General features: G+C 41.7%; 1 protein-coding gene across 1 annotated transcript in view; it reads left to right on the forward strand.

Moving 5' to 3' along the window:
* Slc9c2 (solute carrier family 9 member C2 (putative)) overlaps positions 1-21,144 on the forward strand; it is a 66,663-nt gene that overhangs the window by 13,294 nt on the left and 32,225 nt on the right. The window contains exons 7-16 of the mRNA XM_050130658.1: positions 681-842; positions 3,630-3,729; positions 6,040-6,183; positions 9,676-9,844; positions 11,871-11,952; positions 12,878-13,041; positions 14,305-14,421; positions 16,104-16,201; positions 17,485-17,604; positions 20,143-20,341. Of these exons, the coding sequence (XP_049986615.1) occupies positions 681-842; positions 3,630-3,729; positions 6,040-6,183; positions 9,676-9,844; positions 11,871-11,952; positions 12,878-13,041; positions 14,305-14,421; positions 16,104-16,201; positions 17,485-17,604; positions 20,143-20,341 (1,355 nt within the window). The remainder of the gene's footprint in view (positions 1-680; positions 843-3,629; positions 3,730-6,039; positions 6,184-9,675; positions 9,845-11,870; positions 11,953-12,877; positions 13,042-14,304; positions 14,422-16,103; positions 16,202-17,484; positions 17,605-20,142; positions 20,342-21,144) is intronic.

Raw genomic sequence — 21,144 nt, forward strand, 5'->3', positions numbered from 1 at the left:
GTGTAGCTAATGATCACTGGGAGGTGGAATATGTTCCCCTGACAGGTTTCTAGATGTTGTCCTGGTAGCTAGAGAAGAAAGAGAAAGTCAAGCCATAGCATGAAGGGGGGAAGTGTCCTCCTGTTATGTAACAGCTACAGGTGAGAAGGCCTGAAAGCAGAAAAAATATGAGTGGAAAAAGAGACATTCCCAGTCCTTCTCAATGAAGGAGCCCCAGTAACTTGGGTAGACAATTTAGAAATGATTCATTAGCATATACTAATTAAATATAAATGGATTTCATTATAGTTTTGAATATGTACACAATGTATTTCAAATATCCTCACCCTTGTTGTCTTCTCTTGTTTCTTCCCCACTCCCATTAATCCTCTTTTCAACTAGCCCCTCTATTTATTGTCTTTGTGTGACCCAAGGAGTTTCACTGGGATTGTTGATAGGAGTGTGATGGAAGTTGTTTATATCCCTGGAGAAATCATCATAAGCTGTAGGCTGAACAAGAAGGCTACTCCTAGACGGAAAGGCTACTCCTAGACAGCCTCTTTTTCACAAGTTTGTTGGGGGGCGCTTTCTTTGCTGAAGAACAGGCTCCCTGTTCACAAGCCTCAAGAGTAAACCAAAGACAAACCAAACCCCCAGACGTTCAACTCAAGCTTTTCTTTCTCCCTTTCTTCTAATTTTAGAGTTACATGTCATCATTGGACTCAGCTTTGACATTTTTGGAAGCGCAATATGTGGATATTGGTGTACGAGATTCATTCGGATTATACTGACCGACCTTTTTAGCAACACACTGACTAACGTTGTTCTCTGTTTTTCTCTGGTGTACATGACTTTCTACCTCGGTAAGGCAAAGGAGTGCAAACACTGCTGTTCTCCTGAAAAGCGCAGGAGTCTTGGTTCTGCTCTGCTCCTTACTCCAGAAACTTCGCAACCATTCCCGCCTCTTTGCGGTTTCCCTTCTGTTTTGTCGCTTCACCTCTCCGTCTAGTTATCTCCCGCCCTCTCTTAATAGCCTCTTTATTGTAACTCCATATCCCTTCCTGTTTGCATCCCTACCCCTGGTTACTCTCTTACCCCTTTGCGCTCTGTTCTCTAACCCAATAGGCAGTTCCTGGTTGTCCCCTAGGAGAACATGGAGTTCCTATCTGTTCTGACTCTTGAGCAGCTCGCCTGTAAAAAAGGGGAAATTGGCGGAGAAGCTCCTGAGGTCTTTCCCAGCTCGACAGCCTTCACTTAGTAAGCCGAGAAGGCTACTGAGATGCCGACCTTTTCCTCAATCTAGAAGGCAGGAAAGAAGGAGAGATCAGAGGTGCTTCTGTCCCCAGAGAAGCTGGGGGCGGGACAACTGCCGAAGTAATATAATAGAGCTCCGTCCGTGCGGTCCTTCAGCCAGCTCAATCCTATAAAATTGGGACTTGGAGTGTTACAGTTACCGTGAGCCATAGTAACTACGATCAAACTGCGTTTGCTGTCACCGAGTGACTTTCAGGCAAGATCTCAGATCTCAAGAGCTCTTTCCACGATTGGTTATGGAGAAGCACTGTTTCCCCCACGGACAGATCGCCACCTAGTGGTTGCTCAGCGCTGTGAGCTAGTCAAACTAAAGAAAACATTTGCAGATTTTTTTCCCCCCAGAAAGCTCATTTCAAAAAAACCTCCATTTTATTTCTCCTGTGTGAAAGTTTTGTGGGTTCCTTATCTTCAAAGAAGATTCCATCCCATCTTTCCGTCTCCCTACCAGACTGTGAGCCTCTGGAGCTTGAGTGCGGCTCATAGTCAGCTCTTGCTCTCGGCTTTGCCTCTTTTCAGCCAAGCTTAGAGCTTGTCACATACCTGACAGTAATTTAATACACGATGGTTGAATAAACCAATATTACTCAATTTTTGAGTAAGCAGACCCCAGATATATTTCATCAATCAGCGACCTTGGGACATACTTAGCCCAAAGCTTGTCTCTTCATTTATACAGATTACCTCATTTGTACAGGAACTGCAGGTATTAATGAAGGAAGGTGTGCGATGGGACTCGCTATGCTCGGGAGCTGGAGGTACTTAGGGGCTGGTAGGAGCTCATTATGCAAATCTCCTCCTACCTTCATTTGAGTGACAGTTTAGGGCGCCTAGCAAGTCTTTCTCCACTGCCCCCCATCCCAGTCCCCAGCCGCCAGAGATTAGTTTTTAAGCCTTTGCCAGCTCACCACTGGGTTCAAGGCAGGGAGGTTCATAAACACTGGTTCCCTTCCTCTCTCTTTTAGGATGGAGATGTTTTCAGTCAACGCTTGGTGCCCCTTTAAACAGATTAAATGGACGAGAGCTGAGGGTAGAGGGGGCAAGACCCGGTTGCAAACCATTTTAGCCTCATTTTCACAGTAGAAGATCCCCAGCCTGGACACAGAGTTCTCAAGCTGAGTTGGGGTCTTCACTCAATTAACAGCGTGGATTCCTATTTTCCTTCAATTGTGGGATCAAAGGGCTTGATCAGCTCAGCTCAAGGCAACGAAACCCAAACATCTGACAAAAACGTGTTTAAAACTCGGCACGAAAGAAATCAAGCTATATAAAAATCCATCAAGCAAAGCTAAAAACTAGTATGTACTTATGATTAAAGCCGGAAACATCAGTTTGCCGTTTTCCTTTCCCTGTCATCACATTTGCGGAACCGTTAGCTTTACTTGACTTGTTTAAGTGAAATTCAGCTAGGAAAGTAGGTGAGAAAGTCTAGCGTGCAGCTGTGAATAGATAAATGAGAACAGGGAAATCTTTCCTCACTGTTAACAGAACCGGAGAGCGAGGTCACAGTCACAGCAGAGGTCGTCCATTGCCCCAGGGGATGTGCCGAGCACTAGCTCCTTTGGTCTACAGTTTGCAGGAGGTTTGGGAGGGGCTGCTCTTTCACGCCTGTTTTGTTCGTGCGCAGACTCTGGTGGAGAAAGCAGTCGTCTCTTTCACTTGCCTGCATGCTCTTTCTTTTCCTTTCTGCCTGCTGTGACACTGGACTCTTTGTCTATAGTATCAATGATATTTACGATATTCAAACATTCTCCCTACACTAGGTTTTTCAATATCTAGAGCCCAGCGAATTAACCTTTAGTCGGCGTGGGGGAGTGAGCATGGGGGAGGCAGGAAGCTGTAAGTTCCCTCAGCAATTCCTGGTACATGGAGCACAAAGCCCCCACCAACCCTGTCCTTGGTGATAATGTAGGGTTAGCAAACTGGGTCAAATTTGCTCTTAGCTGAAAATAGCTTTGTAAAAAAGAGCAGAATAAAATACAGGTAGCTCATGGAGATGGAGATCATATGAAGTTGAAAGCCCACGGTGTTCCGTTGGCTAGTCATTAGTTTGCATGCTAGCTCTGGCTTCTTTTACAGGATAATCGCGGAGGAACATAGCGGTGACAGGTCCCCTACAGCTCACAAAGGTTAGGTTTTTATTATGGGGCGGCCCGTTACAGAAGAAACCTTGCTATTTCCCGATCTACAGTATTAGGCGAATTCCCTGAAGCAACTTTCTAAATGAGAAACACCACTTTCAACTTTCCTATTGTCTTTACTCAGTGCACAGCAGTGTGCAGATTTAAATGCATTTACTTTTAACTGTTTTTTTTTTTTTTCCCTCTCTCTCTCCCCAGTGGAATATTTTGGAATGTCAGGAATTGTCGCTTTGGTTACAGTAGGCCTGAATTTAGATTCGTTAAGTTTTAAACCGAGGATGGAGTTCATAATTACTAAGTGAGTTTTCTGCCGCATATTCAGTATAGATTCCATAGGATTTTGTATGTATACAATAGTCTGCCTGCGTGTACACCTGCAGGCCAGAAGAGGGCACCAGATCTCAAAATGGATGGATGTGAGGCACCATGTGGTTGCTGGGAATTGAACTCAGGACCTCTGGAAGAGCACTGCCGAGCCATCTCTCCAGCCCCATTATTGCTATTCTTATTCTGAGTAAAGAATCAGTGGTTCAGAGACCATAGTGCCTTCTTTACGTCACTGTGATGGAGTTATACTTTAAATTATGTTTTTTTTTCCCTTCACGCCATACATGGGTGACACCATCCTGATATGAGAAGAAAGTCAGACACGAAGGAAGAAGGCATCACAGTGAGGCGTCGCTAGCAGAACTCTTGCCCAGTTTTCCCTCAGTGACTGGGTGTGGACCAGTCCACAGACTGATGGGTCAGGCCCTCTCTGAGAAACAATGCTAAACCACAGAATTGTTCAGAATCCAGACACCACGTCACAATCTGCCAAAGAAATTCTCATCTCAAATGAAAGCAGATGTGGACAATACGCCTTAACCACGATTTTTTCTCATGAAGATTTGTTCAGTATAAAAGTTGTTATAAAATAATGCCCCTTCTATATATTTTTTGGTGTTTAAATTATCCTATGAAAATTAATACCAGTGGTAGATGATGGTACTCCTTTTTTTTCTTTTTGGCAAAATGAAAAAAAATTGGTGCCTATAATTTTTGTTACTTTGACGTGTTTGTGAATGAAACGGGACTAACTGGTTCATGATGCTTGTTGCTTAACGCAGCAACCGAACTTGGATGTGCTCTTGAGATTGGTCGTGCTGCCTTGCAACTTGATTGTAATTGCTCGTTCCGGTCACTCAATTGTTAATTCTCTTTAAAATTTTTTATACATTTATATTTTATGTGTGAGCATTCTGCATGTATACCTACATGCCAGAGAGGGCATCAGATCCTATTACAGATGGTTGTGAGCCACCATGTGGTTGCTGGGAATTGAACTCAGGGCCTCTGGAAGAGCATCTCTCCAGCCCCTCAGTTGTTTATTCCTTCATTTAAGCCACCAATCTTCTCCTGCCTGCTATGGCCTGGGTGTTGAATTTTAAGCCTGAGCAATGGGAATAAGACATTTTCCAAAAACAAACAAACAAACAAACAAAACAAACCCATTATTGTTAAAGGGCGTACTTGTTTTTTATGAAAAAAACCTAATGGTAAGTATTCTAAAACTATGTATTTTGGGGGTCCCATTATATGCAAAGGCATTGCTAGACTCTATGGAGATCATTTAAAAAGTATTCAACTCATTAGTTATTCTATGACAGCTGAGAACTAAGCACTGGGGTTTGAGGTCCTCCATTCATGCTTTTCCCCACAGGAGCTCTGAGTGGTTTGAATCAGGAGACAGGAATCTCTTGGGGGAGTCATACTATGTCCTAGTTAAACCAGATACCATGCTTTATCTGCAGCTAAAATGTGGCTTCCTAACACTTCTTCCCTGGTGTAGATCTTGAGAGCCACTGGTGAAGCTTTAGGGCAAAACAGCTTGAAGTCCTCAGAGAGGGAATCGAGAGGAGGCAGGATTTGAGACCTGCCTGATCTGAGACGTCAGATCTGGTCCTGGCTCATGCAAGCCAGCACATCCTACATATGCCACATCCCAGGTTTTTCAGAAGCAATCTGAGAACAACCTACTGGTCTCCCTTGCTTAACTGTGGTGGTGTAGGCAATCAGCATTGCAGGGGCTCAGAAGATGTCACGGCTAACCAGAGAGCGTCAGATGGAGAACACAGGGCAAGAACCAGGTTGCCCAGATGTGTAGGAGTTCAGCAGACTGAAAAGCAGACAAGAGAGGCTTTCCAAATGCAAGTCACAGCAGAAGTGGTGAAGTGGCATTGCATCATCCTCAGCTGTCACTTTGCAGTACCCACGTGGCTCTTTGTAGCCATTCTCACGCAGGACATTCAGCTCCAATATTAGATGAACCGCTGGTTAATCCCATAGAAATCGGTGTGTCACCAGCTTGGGGATGGTTTTATTTCTCTTCTTTGCTCATACTGTTGCATTGTGAGAGGCACACCAAGAGTTGTGGTGTGATGTAAACAATGACCTGAGTGTCTTAAATTGTCTTAATGTTGACTGTAACTAGGATGGAGGACCCAGTTTCCTCTGAGATAATAGTGTTATAACCTAGTTAGTCATAACATAGGTAGTTTGATGTGAAAAAGCATATATTTTTGAAAGTGCATCAATTAAAATGTGATTTCCTTTTTATCCATCCTAGGTTCTTAATAATGTGTTCATCTGCATATGAACATTTAATATATGGCTTCTTTGGCATTGTGATTGGCTGTGGAGAAATCAAATATTTCAGATTCCACTCACTAGTTTTCACTGTCACCTTATTTGTAACAGTGAATTTTGCAAGGTAATGATTCATTTTAAAGTTTTCTTTGCTGGGCTTAGATTTTTTGTATATATATATATATATATATATATATATATACACACACACACACATTTATGTATTCAGGTGTGTATGCGTGTGCATGTGTGTGTGTGCATGTGCATATGTGCATGTGTATGCATACATGTGGAGAGAGGCCTGAGGCTGAAGTTGAATGTCTTCCTTTACATTTTCTCTATCTTATTTCAAAACTACATGTTTACTTGTTTTCTTATTTATTGATATATATTTCCATGCATGCACACATATATATTCACACATTTTGCTGTCAGAGGACAAATCGCAGGAGTTGATTCCCTCCTGACACCACGTAGGTCCTAGGGATGGAACTCAGGCTTTCAAACTTGGCAGCAAGTGCCTTCATCTGCTGAGTCACCTCCACTGGGCCCTCCACTGTGTGCTACATCTAATACATGCTTACTGTTCACATGTGGCTGTTAAATCAGTAGGCCTCTTAACCATCTTTGATTCAAAAATTAGTCTTTGCTTCCTACCTGAATTTATAGGTGCAAGTTTATTTCTGGGCTCACATCACTCTCCCATACTTGCTATCTCTGAGACTCCAGGACGACTTTGAATGCTCTGCAATAGCCTTGGGCACACGGGCCAGTTTCTGACTTGGACACTGACATGTAAAATATGAAACCTTTTCCTCTATATGTCTGTAATAACTTAGGTATTACATAATAGCCTCAAAAATAAAACTTTGTTTCTGTAACTTTATGTTACATATTATCATGTAAGTGGAGGTCAGATCAGAATTATTAGGACGTTACACAGACATACACACACAAACAGATACACACACAGACATACACAGACACACAGACGGAGAAACACACAAACACATACACAGACACACACATGGACACACAGACATACACACACACAGATATGGACACATACACACAAACACACACACAGACTTACACAGACAGACAGACATATACACAGACATACACAGACACACAAACACACAGAGAAACACACACAAACACAGAGAAACACACACGTACACAGACACACACACGGACACACACAGAGACATACACACAGACATATACAGACACACAAACAACACACAGACGTGGACACATACACACAAAACACACACACAGTCACTCTGATACTTTTCTTTCAACTCAAAGGTTGGGGAGATCCCTTATGTAAATGGCCGGTCCTTATGGGAGTGGATGGGAGTGGTTGGCCGATCATAGTGATGACGGAAACTGCCGTGGTCTTCTCTAGCCAGGTCTGTTCTGACATCAGGAACTGACAGTGCCTTTGGAGGCTTTGGTCAGGCCTCTGCTCTATCCAGCTTCTTTGGGCTACTGCCACACCCCTAGAGACCGCCTCACTTTCCATCCACTGTTGGGCCATCAACAGGAACTACATTTCCTCACAAGCTTCCCCATTTTTAAAGGTCTCCCCTTTGAATCCCTGACTCTAGACCTTTAGGAAGCCATCAAGCTTTTACTTCAGTGGGAAATTTCCTGCCATGTCCTCTCTCCCTTCCTCCTGTTTAGCGCCCTAAACTGAGAGTGGCCTAGAAACACCCATCTCCTACTGTTTTAGGATGGGCTGGGTCAGCCAGCTCTTCCAAGGTGTTTGGTTGTTTGGCTATGCAGATTTGCTTTCTCAACTTAGAGTCTCCAGAAGGTGGTGCTTCTCCTAACTGTTCTCTAGTGATGCCCCTCACCACAAGCTGCATTCTAGGCAAACAGCAGTTCCACATCTTTTCATCTGCAAAGAAGAGGCTAGGTAAACACAACAAGAGCTTCTGGTAGAAGTCTCAAGGGTCACAGTGACAATGAAAGTACAGTGCCTCTCTTCAAGAAGTCTGCCATCTTGTTGGTAGGATAAGAGAAATATTCAAATGATTGTAACATAAGGAAACTAAGCTTTATAATGTGAAAAAATGAACGAAATGTATGCCCTGGCAATGCTAAAACATGCATGGGCAGCCCGTATATTTGTTGAACTTGTCCATACTAGGTTTCATGGTTTAAGTTGATGAGGACAACTGACCAGGTCTCTTCTTCAACAGTGCACCAGATCTCATTACAGGCTGTGAGCCACCATGTGGTTGCTGGGAATTGGACTCAGGGCCTTTGGAAGAGCAGGCAGTGCTCTTAACCACTGACCCATCTCTTCAGTCCCTGGGGGTCCACAGCTAGTCATGAGTTTCTGTGAAATGCCTGCTCTGTCATAGATTTACATATTCAAGAAAAATGGATCCAGAGAGAGGGATACACACACATACACCCACACATGTGGGGAGAGAGAGAGAGAGAGAGAGAGAGAGAGAGAGAGAGAGAGAGAGGAGTTGTTAGCAGAAGAGTTATGGACAAGTGAGGGGCAATTCTGGATAGGAGGAGAAGATGAACGCAGTGTAATTTTATCTTGGACCTCATTTGATACACGGGAGCTGTGGAGCTCTGAGGTCCCTAGGTCACCAGGCGATACACAGACATACATGTAGGCAAAATGTCCATACACATAATAAAACAACGAAAAGAAGGTTAGGTTCTGAATTTTGTCACAAGATCCTATTGAAAAGTCACCTTAAAATAAGCAGAAACACATTGAAGCATAGGATTCTTTTCCACCCATTTGTGTGTGTGTATCTGTGGGCATGTATATAGTGCATATATGTACATGTTTTACATGTATGTTGGTGTATGTGTGAGGGATGTGCATGCACGTGTGTGTGTATACATGCCTGTGGGGGAGCCCTGAGGTTGATTTTGAGACTCTACTTCTACTGACCTTCCACTTTCTTCACTGAGGTAGTCTCTCAGTCAGGCCCAGGGCTCAAGCTCACTGATACAGCTATTCTCATAGTCTACTTAGGGAATCTCCTGCCTCTGCCTCCTGAGGCTGGAATTGCAGGTGGACCACCACATCCACCAGGTGTTTAGTTGGGTTCTATGATCTGAACTCCATCCAGTCTCCATACTTCTCCAGCAAGTATTTTCATCCCTGCACCATCTCCAAGAAGAAGTGTATGCTTCTTGTAGGAGGTTAAAAAAAAATTTGCCTGGTTAAGTTTATAAATGTGTCTATATTAATTTTGTTCTCTTGGGGGGGGGTGTCTGATCATCACTTCTTCCAATTCCAGTTTCTCAGTCATTTTGTGGTTTGTCACAGAACAGATAGACTCGTCAAGATGCTTTGGAGAACTGTCCATATAAGAATTTACTACCTAGCTGCAAACTATACACCATAGTGTTAGTGATAAATCCTTACATTTGTGTAGACTCTTCCACTATACACAGACTATAATGCGTACAAACTTCAGATTAGCTCCAGGGACTTACTGGTAACCTCTGCTGTTTTCTCATTCCTGAAACTCTTAAGTGAAGTTTTGTGCTGAGTACACAATTTTAACCATGTATAACATTACTGTATGATGTACGTTTTTATTTATTTGTACCATTTTCCTGCGCACAGGTTGCTTACTGTTCTCTTCGTGAGCCCTATTTTGATGCATTCAAGTTATGAGTACGATTGGCGATGGGGCGTTGTCATCGCATGGTCTGGAATTAGAGGTGTTTTTAGCTTACTCCTGGCTCCAGATATTTATAGTTTTTCTGAACGTAAAATAGAGGCACCGCATATGGTAAGGAACATAATCACGTGTTACAAATATTTTTATTGAGTCATTTATTACTTACTTTGTAGCATACTATACCTCATTTTAAAGTTAACCAATTTTGGATTGTTTTTTTTTTAATGCATTCTTTTCAGTAGAAAAGGACGTTGTCAGAAAAAAGTTTATGTTGATCATGTGGAAGGGGCCGGCATCCACACAGTGATTGTTAACAGAGTTATTTGTATGTTTGATTTCCAATCCTGACTCTGCCATTCACTGACTGGCTGACTTTGGGGGATATACCTTTGCTTCGTTGAATCTCAGCTTCTAATTGAGGGTTGTAAAAATAGCTGACACCTAATAAAAGCTCAGTAAGATTTACCAAGAATACAAATGCCATTTTCCCCCAATAACTATCAGAAAAATGATAATAAAATGCCTTCATCTAGAACATTCAAAATCATGTAACTGCCAGAACAAAATCAGAGATGCTAGTGATGTGTACCAAAGGAATATATATCTTTTGAGTTTATAAATTGTTACATTAAGCATATTCTTTAGTCTTCAGACTCATTTAACAATGTTTGGCTGAACTAGGGCAGTTGTGGCACACGCCTTTTGTCCCGGCTCTTGGGAGGCAGAAGCAGGCAGTTCTCTGTGAATTCAAAGCCAGCCTGGTTTACATAGGAAATTCCAAAACACCCATAGCTTTGTGGAAAAACTCTGTCTCAAAAAAGTCTGGCTGAAGACTTCGTGATCTGTAGTGACAAACAAAACTTGGTTTCCTTTCCTCTTTCTCAAAGCCTTGGGCTCGCTAGTGGGTTCTAGCAGTCCAGAGGTGTGGTGCTGAAGCAGACACCCCTGATACGCGCTGGTAGTGTGAGGGGACCTCACCATTGTTGTTTCTGCAGTGATGGGGATCAAACCAAGGGCCTTGTACATGCTAAGCAAATATGTTAACACAGCCCTAGTCCCTGCCACCTCTGTGTATATGGCAGTACTGAACAAGGTAGAGAAATTCCTTAGAAACCTTCAGAACTAATTTCCCACAACCTCCCCATGAAACACACTTTAAATCTTTTCCTGGAAGGAGCAAGACAGCCACCTTCTTGTTTGCTGAGGAATCTGGAAGTGAACACAGAGCGTCTGATGTCTGGTTGCTGGCCAGGGATTTTTCTCTTTGTTGTTATTTTCTTCCTGTCTCAGAGGCCTGTGGGGTACAAATACCCATTTTTTTTTAAGATTAACTATCAACCTTTTCATTTTGTACATGGGGAAATCAAAGTAAAGAAACTCCAGGGGCCAAATTCCCCAAAGAGGAATCATTTTCTTGATAGAGAATTGTGTTCCTTCCCAGTTTTTCCACAGACTAAGATCTGTGAACTTGGTCTGGAAGTTAATTTGGAGTTGAATAAAGTCTGTGGTTTCACTAAAGACATTAAAAGTCTTCCTATGTCTCAAAGGAAAAGTACAATAACCAAAAGCTCAGCCCCTCAGATTCTCTCTTACGCAATGGACTGGCCTAAAATCAAACCAATGCGCTGTGAGCTAACATTTGGGTATTGTTTTACTGTGTTCCCCAAGTCGACATGATATTAAGAATTCCCTGGGTTGTACTCCAAACCTATAGTCACAACTCTGGGCAGGCACCTGGGAGTCAGAATGTTTGGCAAGTACCTTGGATGACTCTGATCAGTTTGGGGAAATGTTTTGGAGGAGATATTGTTATCAACTTCATTTTTCAGTGAAGGGCACTGGGGCTTGGAAGGGTTAACTGGCCCAAAGCATTGGAAAGATCTCTCTCTCTCTCAGTGTCCTTAGCCCAGAATATACATGATTAGCCATTTTTTCTTATTCAAATTGAAAATTAATTTTTGCCTCATGTACTCTGGCCAAACAGTTGTCCACAAAACAACCCTTTGACTTTAGCCTATTGAGACAGAATTTAAAAATACGGATTGAGTTAGAGTTTTACAGGTGGTTAAATGAACATTGTTTACCCCTGGGAAGAGTATTTGATATTTGGCTCTAACATCTGTATGTTTTGTTTTAGTTTATATTCTATATACAAATACTATCAATATTGACAACAGGAATAAATTCACATATGATGCTTCGATCAGCCAAGACATTAGGTAAAGTATTATTATATACTTTACATATTATATTATATTGTATTATATAGAGGTTTGTTTGAGAGAAAATGCAAATAGAATATTAATGGAGGGTTGTGTAGACATGTCTTATGGACTGCAGGAACTGGCTCATACATGACTTCTTTTCATTAATGAATTGCATATAAATTCTTCTTTAACTGCATTATTGGTTCATATAATTTAATAAAAACATATGAAAAGAATCCCCAAAAAGCCAGGTCTTTCCCTTCTACCAGTATATTCAGAATAATAGGATGATTCTGCTGGGTCTGGTCGTCCAGAGACCAGGCCCTCTTTCTCCTACTGCTTCTCTAGTCCACAGGCCTTTGTGCCTGCAGGGTAGAAACTGCTCTGTACCAAAGTCTACCTAACACGAGAGAAATTGCTCGTGTCCACAGTCTAACCAGCTAGCAAGAAGAAGTTGGAACGTGGGGACAGGAGGACAAGCAGCTCTTCTTTAAGGACAGATGTATCATTGTAATGCACACTCCATAGGCTCGAGCTTAATTACGGGAGACACAGGAGTGACAGAACCTCGAAAATCATCTTTTTCTGGCTGGCCATGATTTTAGTCAAAAGTCAGGAATTATGTTGACAGAAGAATGAAGGAGAGAATGGGCACAGGGAGATGCTTCCCAAGCTCTGCTGGCGCTGCTTATCTTTAAAAAGAATTTGAATTCAAAGACAAATGTAAACATAGAGACAATAAAATCACAAATGGGGACATTTAATAACATCTAAGAGGAATCTGAAGCTACTATAATATAATTACATGAGAACGGTGAAATAACAAACATAAAGAGAAATCCAGCAGAAGAGCATTGGTAGCGGTGGGAACAAGGGGGAGGGGTGAAGCTGGGGTGGGAACTAGGCTAATGCCTTCATTTCTCCTTTTTGATCGCAGGTTTGTGTGCTCTCTCCCTCCCAAGACAAATGGCTGTTCGAAATGCCATTGAACACATACAGCAGAATATACAGAATGCAATAAATTTATTTAAAACAGAAAAAATTTTAACAAATGTTAACTGGAATGTAGTAGAAGAAAAAGCAAATATTGGATACAATCCTGTGAGTTGATAGACTTGATAGTCATCTTATTCTCCCCCTCTGGGTCTTCCTGTCTTCCCTGACTCAGTATTAGAGACAGCTCAGTGGGTAGAGTGCTCGACACACAAGCATGGAGACCTGAGTTCGATTTCCAGAGCATACATGGAAAAGCCCGGTGTGAGGGTACTTGCTAGTAATTCCAGTTCTGGGGAGCCCTGGAGTTCACAGGACAGCCATCCTAGCCTCATCTGTGAGCTTCTGCTTCCAGTGAGTGACTGTTTCAAAAAGTGAATGTCTAGAATTGTCAAAGAACAAATTTAATTAGTAAAAATTCCTTTGAAAAGTAAACCAAAACCAAAACCAAAGTGGTTCTTCTGAGGTGATCTCTGTCCTCCACACACATGTGCACACATGTACACACACATACACAAACTTACATCTGTGTACATACACATATGCACAAACGTGACTCTACTAACCAAATACTGGAAAATAGAGGGGGAGATCTATGAAATCTATTAACTTTGATGTCCTGGTGAAGCAACTTCTTTGAATTCTGTCCCTAAAAGAAAGTCTTCATGATTGGCCTTTATATTAGATACAAGGAAAATGGATGTTTGTTCAAAATGGCTGGTTAAATTCCAGACAATGACCTCGGCTAAGATGACGCTTCCAACAGGTAGAGATCCTGAGAGATCTCTGTGTTTTATAAAAAGTAGAAACCACAGGCTTAAAGGGTAAACTGGCTTCTAAATCTCCCAAAGGAATATTTCCTTCATGGCAATTGAAATCAATGGTCTAATATTGTGATTCTTTTAAAGAAAATGCTCCCCCAAAGGGAATGGCACTATTAGGAGGTATGGCTTTGTTCGAGTGGGTGTGGCCTTGTTGTAGGAAGTGTCTCACCGTGGAGGAGGGCTTTGAGGTCTCCTATGCTCAAGTTACACCCAGTGTCTCAGTTCACTTCCTGTTGCCTGCAAGAGGTAGAACGTAGAACTCCCAGCTCCTTCTCCAGCACCACGTCTACCTGCTTGCCTCCCACAATGATGATAATGGACTAAACCTCTAACTGTAAGCTGCATATTAAATATTTTCCTTTATAAGAGTTGCCATGGTCATGGTGTATCTTCACAGCAATAGGAACCATAACTAAGACACATATGGCAAAGCATTAATCAAGTTATATACAGCTTATTGCTGTAGCAATTCTGAGCGAGTTACTAAAATCTTTGTTAAGTACAATGTTTATCTTGTTTTAGCTTATTTTCAACTTTGTCTCTTTAGATTTTAAAACAGACGCACACTGTTCAGGTTTCCTCTTTTCATGGTCCAAAAGAGGAGTCCCCAACAGATGAAGTTTTAATAGAAGAGGCCAGATTGCATGTAGCTATAATACAAATGGTTGGTATTATTCAAACAATATTATTTTTTTTGTCTCACAAGCCTTTAATCCTTATAGTTTTTGGGTAATTAGAAAACCTTTTTTGTCTTCTGAAATAGTCTATAGACTGTCAAAATTAGTCTTTGAGTTACAGAAATTTATTTATTTGGTATGTGTGTGTGTATACGTGTGTGCGTGTGTGTGCACTGTGGAATAAACCTTCTATACACTGTATATATGTATTATTCTCAGCGGTTAGTAAAAAGCTGATTGTCCAGTAGCTAGGCAAGAAGTATTAAGTGGTACAAGCAAACTGAGAGAGATGGGGTGAAGTGGGGCAGAGTCAGAGGAGTCGCCAGCAGATACAGGGAGAAGCAAAATGAGCATGCCATACTGAGAAAAGGTACCAAGCCACATGGTAGAACATAGATAAAAAATGTGGCTTAATATAAGTTTAAGAGTTAGCTAGTCACAAACCTGAGCTATCGGCCAAGCATTTGTAATTAATATAAGCCCCAGTGTGTTTATTTGGGAGCTGTTGGCCAGACAAAAACTCTGCCTGCATGTGCTGGAGGTTGACAATGAGTGTCTTTCTCAATTGCTTTTCAATTTTATTTTTGGAGACAGTTTGTCTTACTGAATCTGAAATTCACTGATTGGTTAGGCTGGCTGGCCAGCAGGCCTGGGGCATCCTCCTGTCTCTACTCCCCATTGCTGGGAGTACAGGCTGGAGCTGAGCTGAACTGAACCCTTCACAGGGATGCTGGGATCCAAACTCAGGTCCTGTGCATGTAAGGCAAATGCCTTACTGATGGTGTCATCTCTGCAGCCTGAGTTATTAAAACTTAACAAAACCAAGTCTTCCTTCTTTGGGCTTTGAGTTCAGGTTACAAACATTTTGTTTCTAAGACTAGTAAGTTTTATCTGTCACGTTGTGGCCCTTTACTAGTAAGTTTTATCTGTCACTTTGTGGCCCTTTAAACAGCTGAAAAGTTTTATTTTGTTTTTGAGACAGGGTCTCAGTAGGTATCCCAAGCTGATCTTGAACTCATGATTCTTCCGTTTCAGTCTCCCAGGTGCTGGGATTGCAGGCTTTTGTCACCACGTTCAGCTGAAACTGCTTTTTGGAAATGGAATACATTGTGTTCCTCTTATATGAGATTCCCCTGGCTGCTTATTTAACTTCTAGTAGTGTAATAAATTGACAGAGCCCATGACGTGCCAAGGCTGAGACCTGGTGTTAGTAATTATAGTGTGAGTTATGCAAGAACCAGGAAGCCCACGATGGGAGTTGGCAAGTCAGCTGCTCAGTGGGTAAAGGCCCTTGTCTTCTTGCCTGAAGACCTGAGTTCTATCCCCTGGACCCACTTAGTGGAGGAGAGAACTATTCCTATGAATTGTCTTCTGGCCTTCTTGTGCTCACACACATAATAAATAAATTAAAAAAACAATGAAATAAAATTGTAAGAGTAGCATAAGCTATTTTATATTTTTTCTTTCTTTTGAAGTAAGGTTTCACTGTAGCTTGGGCAGTCCTGGAATTCATGATAATCCTCCCGCCTTTCAAGTGCTGGGATTACAGGCGTGAGCCGCAGTTCTCAGCCATTCCATTAATGTTTTGATCCTTTGTAATTTTTATTTCAATATGAATATATGTAAATATTTATAAGTATAAAATACTAAAATATCAAAACTGTTTCAGAGCAGCTTTGAAAAGCAGTGTAATGATGGGGTCCTTGGGGTAGAGGCGGCCCGGATATTAATTGGTGCAACCAAAAGCTACTGCCCCATCCACGGAAAGTAAGTGAGACACTTCTTTATTTGTATTTTCCCAGACTGAATGAATTTGTGGCTATGAACAAACTGAGAATTAAATGTCCGGATTAACCAATCTATCATCTTGGCTCTCTCTGTGTCCATCTATTTGTCCACCTGTACCCTCATCCGTCTGTCCAATAACATTTTCCCTCTTCTCACTCCCGCTCCTTTTCTTTCCTCCCGCCCTCCTTCCTGCCCTCCCTCCTTTAGTCCTCTCTCCCTCTTTCTTTTTTCTACGCTGGGTCTTGAACATGCTTGGTAAACTCTCCTCATTCTCTATATCCCTACCCCAAATTTATCTACTCTGAATGCCCCTCTTTATTCTGCCTCCCACGTTCATGAGTTTCATAACTTTGGAGATGATCAGACTTTGATAAGAGACAAGGGAATCCATGAATAAGATTCCATAGAGCAGCCCGGGCAGCGGTGGCGCACGCCTTTAATCCCAGCACTCAGGAGGTAGAGGCAGGTGGATCTCTGTGAGTTTGAGGCCAGCCTGGTCTACAAGAGCTAGTTCCAGGACAGGCACCAAAAACTACAGAGAAACCCTGTCTTGAAAATCAAAAAAAAAAAAAAAAAAAAAAAAAGATTCCATAGAGCTTTAATTGCTCTTCTAAGTATTTTGCTTTTGTATCATATTCTCTAAGTTATTGGAAAAAGAACAGCAGCCTGGATTTTGTTCATAGATTGCTCTCCGGGGATAGAATGAGCTCTGGAGTAGTTGGCCTAAATGATGGTATAGCTAGATGCCATGCAGTGTGGTGGGAAAAGCTCATTGTCTTAAAGATGTATCAATATCCGGTCACTGTCCTGGCTAGCATTCGTGAGTGGGTATCTGAGACAAAACTGTGAGTCAGTGGCAGAGATAACAACTGGGTGGTGATTACTATATCAGGAGTCTGGTCATCTCTATGGGAGACCTATCATTGGCCTGGGGATTATATTTGGGAAAGCTGGGGCATTCAGTTGCCTTTAGGGTCGCGTAACATGAGATAAAGGAAGCTTAGTTCTAGAACTCCTAAGGGGGCTGGTCTAGAAAAACTTTAATTAGGTCCAGTCTCAGGTCAGGAAGGGTTCTAGGAACATGGGCACAGGAGTCTCAGGCTAAAAGTGTTACTGAAATATGACCGCGGATATGGAGAGGTGCAGGAACTAAGGGCTAAGACAGCATATTCAGTAAGCCGACATTAATATTTAGTATATCTTCCCCCTTTATTGTCCTAACTGAGATACTATTTTTAACAACACACATGTGTTTTTCTTAGATTCATGAGTATTTCTGATGTTTCAACTTATGTGAGAGCTAGAAGTTGGCTTATAAAGTTTAAAAACATGTTAACTTACTTGGAATATCACAAAGAAAGGATACTTTTCACTGTACCTGGGTAAGTATTACGAACCTTTAAGAGCATCATACCCAGAATATCACCACTGCAACGCTTTTAGAGTAGATCCCCCTTCTATTTAAACTAATTTTGTGACAGATGTTTGCAGGTTAAGTAGTGACTGAAGAGTGTGTTTGCCTCTTCTAGCTCAGCAACTTCACTGACATCCTTATAGAAGATGATGGCATTTTAGGACTAGCTCGTATACCACATTTCTTGCACTACTCATCTGGGTAGAGGACTGGGAAAGCGTGAGCCATACCTGCAGTGGCTCAAATCGAGCCCAAGGCAACCTTGTTTGTTGGATAAATGTCTAAAATTAAGGGAAAATCAACTGTACCTTAAGAATGCCTGATTTTCCAAAATATTATTAAATACATGCTTTGCTTAGCCTGGGTAGAGTTTTTACTTTGTTATATAGACCGTGAACTTATATAATTTTAGAGCAGGAAAACAGCTTCTCTTTTCCAAAAGAGGACGCAAAACCAAGAACATACAGGGAATATTTTCTGCTTTCTTCCATTGAATAAATTTAAAGAGAACATAAAAAAGTAAACCCTTAGCATCCTGACGTATGTTCAAGAGCATTGTTTCTCATTGCTGTAATGGGATTCTGGACACAAAACAGCTCAAGAAGGAATAGCTTCAGCTCACAGTTTGAGGGGCATAGATCGTCATGGCAGAGAAAGGGTGACCCTGGGAGAGTAAGGCTGCTTGTTCAGATCTGGGAGCAGTGAGAGAGGATGTTTTTCTGCCTCTTTCTGCTTCCCTTCCCCCTCTCTTCCTCTGTGCACCCACCGTAGTCACACCTGCTGTGTGTTGATGATTCCAACAGCCATGCCATATCCAGAAGATAGCGCCCCACAACATCCGTCTTCATCCTTTGGTTCTCACAGTCCTTGCACCTCCCATCCAAGATGTTCCTTGAGCCTCAGAGGAGGCGGCATCAGTGTCCCATTTGAGGCCAGACACTCAGCAGTGCCTTATTTTGACCAGTCATGAGTCCCACTTGGACTGTAGAAGATAGAGGCCGAGAGCCGTGTGAGTCTATGAGAATACACATATATATCTGGAAGGCATTTGACAAAGCATCAACTGCAGGTCCACTGGGAGGACTGGGAGCTCCTGGCCATGGGCTTTTGGCTAGATCTATAATGGTAGGCATATATGCCGTCTAGGGGAGTGGGCCTCCAATCTAATCAAGATGTGGTGTTTCTCTCAGCACATCCATGCCAACATTGAACCAGTGGGCATATCTTGCCAGGCAGTTTATCACGAACACCCTCAAGGTCCACAGCTGCACTTGGTTGTTGATGACTTTTCTCCGTTGACAGCCTAGATACCACGTTCTATCACTGTGAGTGAGAGCCGCAGGGAGGAAGAGGCCAGCTCAGTTTCAGCTTTACCTCTTTGTGTTCTGTGTCCAGAGTGGATGTTGTCTTCAGCGATAAGGATTTAGAAATGTAGAATATCTAGTTCTAGTGGTTAAGCAGGAACAATGACAATAGCCTTTGTATTGTTTTGGAAGCCTCTGGGAGCTGCCTAGGCAACAAGTCATAAGGAAGAAATCTCACAACCAAGATGTTTTTTAATCCAATCAAGTTGGCCAAGTAAACAGTTATCATATCCAGAAACCTCTTTTGTTCATTTCTATTTTGGATGGATTAGAAAGTTTTAAGAAATGAGCCGGGAGGTGGTGGCGCACGCCTTTAATCCCAGCACTTGGGAGGCAGAGGCAGGCGGATCTCTGTGAGTTCGAGACCAGCCTGGTCTACAGAGCGACAGGCTCCAAAGCCACAGAGAAACCCTGTCTCGAAAAACAAAAAAACAAACAAACGAAAGTTTTAAGAAATGAATATGGTAATTTATTTTTTATTTTTATTTATTTATTTATTTACTTATTTTTGTTTTTCGAGACAAGGTTTCCCTCTGTAGCTTTGGTGCCTGTCCTGGAACCAGCTCTTGTAGACCAGAACTTTGTGAGTTCTGGCTTCGAACTCACAAAGATCCTCCTGCCTCTGCCTCTTGAGTGCTAGGATTAAAGGCATGTGCCACCACTGCCCGGCACGAATATGGTAACTGTTGAATATTTCTCCCATTTAAAATTTTTTTCCCATTTAAAAATTTTAAACAATGCTAATGAATAACATATATTCCTCTATGTTTATTGTTTCTTGCTTTTAATTTATTATATACATTAACAGAGTCAGCCTTTTCTCTTCCTCTACTATAATCTCTATGTAAAGTATGCTAGTTATTATTATTAGTAGTAGTATTTTGTTTTTTGGAGACAGGGTTTCTCTGTATAGCACTGGCTACCCTGGAACTCATTCTGTAGACCAGGCTGGCCTCAAACTCAGTGATCCACCTGCGTCTGCCTCCTAAGTGCTGGGACTAAAGGCCTGGCTGTAGGCTTTTTTTTTTACTTATGTATTTAATATTATGTCTAGTTTGATTTATTTAGACTGATGTTGGCCTTCACTGCTTACTTGTTATACTTTAAATGACTTGATATTATTTGCTCTTATTTTTTTCCAGGAATAATAAATTTCTGATTTTTGTCTATCGCATTATAATTTCAGAAGAATTTGAATATGCCACATATGTTGTATCAGTAATGTATATTTTCCCTATGATAATACACATATGGCCAACTGCAAGAGAGCTAAATATATCAGCACTGATATCCATAAACTACTATTTTATGTTTTTATACACATTAGAATCAGCACTGAAGGTACTGTGGAAAATAGAAATATATTGTACAAAAAAGAATAATTCAGATATTTTGAATCCATTTTCTGTTATCTTATTATCAAAATAACTTGATACCAGAAGCTATTTGTTATTGCAGCTGATGGATCCTGGGATGTTCACAGCCTTGGTGCCAGTCTTGGCCATTGGTTGCATCTCATCATAGTAGAGAGACTCCCAAGGGTTAGGTGACAGAAAACTGGTATTTCAGGCATAAACGCTTCCCTCAGATGATTCATGGAATGTGTAAGCAAATACACATGAATTGGCTTGAGAGTCACGTGCCTGGACAGGAGACTCAGTGATGGTAACTGACGGTGCTTCATTAATAGTATTGCAGCAAGCTTGTCTACTGCCTTGAAATTATTATTTTGGTTTTGCAGCTCCATTATAGATGCTATATTTTGAGTCTCACTAAACATTTTGATGTGTATTAATAATTTGGGGGAATTCCAGACAAGTAGCTTAAAATTCAGAGTTTAGAATACAACTCATGGGACTGGAGAGATGGCTCAGAGCTTAAGAAGGGGCAGTGCCCTCTAGAGGGTCTGAGTCCAGTTCCCAGCAAACACACTGAGTAGTTCACAATTAGCCATTGTAGACACAGTTTTTCCTGTCCCGTCAATCAGCTCTATCCCGCCAGCCGGCTCCTAAGTAACCACACAGAAACTTAATATTAATTATAAAAGCTTGGCCGGTAGCTTAGGCTTATTTTTAGCTAGCTCTTGTAACTTCAGTCAACCCATTTCTATTACGCTACGTGATCCTCTGACTCCATCCTTCTTC

This window comes from Alexandromys fortis, unplaced genomic scaffold (genome assembly GCF_014885135.2).
Source record: "Alexandromys fortis isolate MF-2015 unplaced genomic scaffold, M_Fortis_MF-2015_v1.1 scaffold_346, whole genome shotgun sequence".
In the NCBI taxonomy this organism is placed as follows: Eukaryota; Metazoa; Chordata; class Mammalia; order Rodentia; family Cricetidae; genus Alexandromys; species Alexandromys fortis.